This window comes from Mesoplodon bidens (genome assembly GCF_964165515.1).
Source record: "Mesoplodon bidens genome assembly, chromosome: 12".
Classification (NCBI taxonomy): Eukaryota; Metazoa; Chordata; class Mammalia; order Artiodactyla; family Ziphiidae; genus Mesoplodon; species Mesoplodon bidens.
This window is the reverse complement of record NC_138168.1, coordinates 54,340,023-54,342,556: the sequence shown is the minus strand read 5'-3', so window position 1 is coordinate 54,342,556 and position 2,534 is coordinate 54,340,023. Positions and strand designations below refer to the sequence as shown.

The following is a 2,534-nucleotide window of genomic DNA, read 5'->3' as shown; positions in this document are numbered from 1 at the left end:
CAGGTGTTACTCTTCGTCGCAGTGCACAGGCTTCTCATTGTGGTGACTTCTCTTGTTGTGGAGCATGGGCTCTAGGTGAGCTTGCTTCAGTAGTTGTGGCGCATGGGCTTAGTTGCTCCGTAGCATATGGGATCTTCCTGGACCAGGGATTGAACCTGTGTCTCCTGCACTGGCAGGCTGATTCTTAACCACTGCGCCACCAGGGAAGACCTGTTTGTTTATTTTTGCTAAACGTTCCTTAATGAGCATGTATTCATGTAAAATAAAGATAATCTTTAGGGGTTAATTTTATAAAATGTATCCTGTCCCCTTTCCTTTTATTGTATTCTAAATCTAAATATATCCCAGGCTTCCTTTTATTTTACTGTTATTGTATATGCACATAAGTATAACGGGAACTGGGAAACATTACTTTAGGGACATAGCTAACTGTATTCTTGGTATTTAAGAAGATTTTTCATGAAACTCTCCAGTAATGCTTTATCCCTTTGATGAGCAAAACACTGAGCTAAGCTAAACTGTTTTTTAATCAAGCATGTTTAAGAGACAACCTGCTCACAGTGCTAACATCAAAAATGAATATTTCAGTTGCTTAAATTAATGCATTTAAAAATCCTTTTGGACATCTCAAAAGGTATTTCTACCAGTGACAATACAAAACTACTTTATCTGGGCCATGTTTATAGTCGTTTATTAAGTGTGGTGCACTGTATTATGCTTTCATCTCCATTTCAGAATCCAAGTAAACATTAAATTCTACATACTGTTAAATTAAAAGAACATAAAGCTAGCTGGGTTTCTTAAGAAAATCACAAAGTATTAACATAACGTGAGTGATTATTATCTGATGCTCCTTTCCAATGTATTATTATTTTTTTAATAAAAACAATTGTATTTACTTAGAAGCATTCAGAATGTCAACAAAACAGCTGCAACTTTTGTTCTTTTTTTTGCAATTACAGAGTGGTATTCAGTTAACAGAACAATTATTTCATATAAGCTGCATCAGAGACAACTGAAGATGAAAAAACTACCATCCCCATATATAACTAATTTGTGCTGTGCACCAACAAGAACCTGCTTTAAATTTCCATGCCAATTTACAACCCCCGTACTGTACCAGGCAAGGTTAGTGGCTATTGAAAATACCACCAGGACAGGGCTATCTAAAGACACATTCGGTAGTGTGTTAACTATACAAAAAAAAGACACTGTACAGTTTAAAAACAAATCTTACACACCCTTACATTTCAATTTTTTTCTTTAAAAGGAGTGAGCTGTGTACAGGGGGGTTAAATGCTTTATAGACAAGAAAAAAAAACTGCGCTAGAACCAACTTATTCATCATCATCATCTTCCTCCTCCTCTTCATCCTCTTCATCTTCCTCCTCCTCATCATCCTCTTCATCTTCCTCATCTTCCTCCTCTTCCTTCTTTTTCTTGCTTTTTTCAGCCTTGACAACTCCCTTTTTTGCTGCATCAGGCTTCCCTTTAGCTCGGTATGCAGCAATATCCTTTTCGTACTTTTCCTTCAGTTTAGCAGCCTTCTTCTCATAAGGCTGCTTGTCATCTGCAGCAGTGTTATTCCACATCTCTCCCAGTTTCTTTGCAACATCACCAATGGATAGGCCAGGATGTTCTCCTTTGATTTTTGGACGATACTCAGAACAAAACAAGAAAAAGGCCGAAGGAGGCCTCTTGGGTGCATTGGGATCCTTGAACTTCTTTTTTGTTTCCCCTTTAGAAGGGATATAAGTTTTCATTTCTCTTTCATAACGGGCCTTGTCCGCCTTTGCCATGTCTTCAAACTTTCCTTTCTCTTTAGTAGACATGGTCTTCCACCTCTCTGAGCACTTCTTAGAAAACTCTGAGAAGTTGACGGAAGCATCTGGGTGCTTCTTCTTGTGCTCCTCCCGGCAAGTTTGCACAAAGAATGCATATGATGACATTTTGCCTCTCGGCTTCTTAGGATCTCCTTTGCCCATGTTTAATTATTTTTCCTCTGCAAGGCACAGAGTCGCCCAGTGCCCGTCCGGCTCTCACTTTCAATGTATTATTAAGTTACATTATTTTAATTGACTTTCAAAGTTTTCTTAGTAAAACTTGTAAAAGCTAGTTTTAGGATAACCAGGATTTTTGTTATTTCTCTTACCTCTGAACCATCTTTCTTTCTCTCTTTTTGTTTTGCTTTGTTTTTTTCTTTTCTGTCTTTTTTTTTTTTTTTGTCTGTGCTAAATTTCTATGTCTTTGAAGTCACTACCTGCTTTGAAGTTTAGCCTGGGAAAGCATTTTGTTTTGTAAGCCAAGAAATAATCTGGGAGAGATAATCATAATTATATGTGATAGTGTGAAGGATTTTTCATTCTAGCATAAATACCTCATGCATGTAAATCTTACCACTCACAGTTTTTTTTGTTCTTTTTATCCCTGTATGAAGCATATACTACAATGCCTGCCTCCTTTCTCTCATGAAGTTCTTCCCAGTGAGGAGAAAAGCATGCGATATATCAAAATTCTAAACACACACTAGAATT

At 37.2% G+C, this 2,534-nt stretch overlaps 1 protein-coding gene across 1 annotated transcript; it reads right to left on the bottom strand.

Moving 5' to 3' along the window:
• Positions 1–883: 883 nt before the first annotated feature.
• LOC308625970 (high mobility group protein B1-like) lies at positions 884–2,018 on the bottom strand. Its single transcript, XM_081250656.1, has one exon. The coding sequence runs from the start codon at positions 1,983–1,985 to the stop codon at positions 1,338–1,340; it is 648 nt and encodes a 215-aa protein (XP_081106782.1). The 5' UTR covers positions 1,986–2,018; the 3' UTR covers positions 884–1,337.
• Between the last annotated feature and the right edge of the window lie 516 nt (positions 2,019–2,534).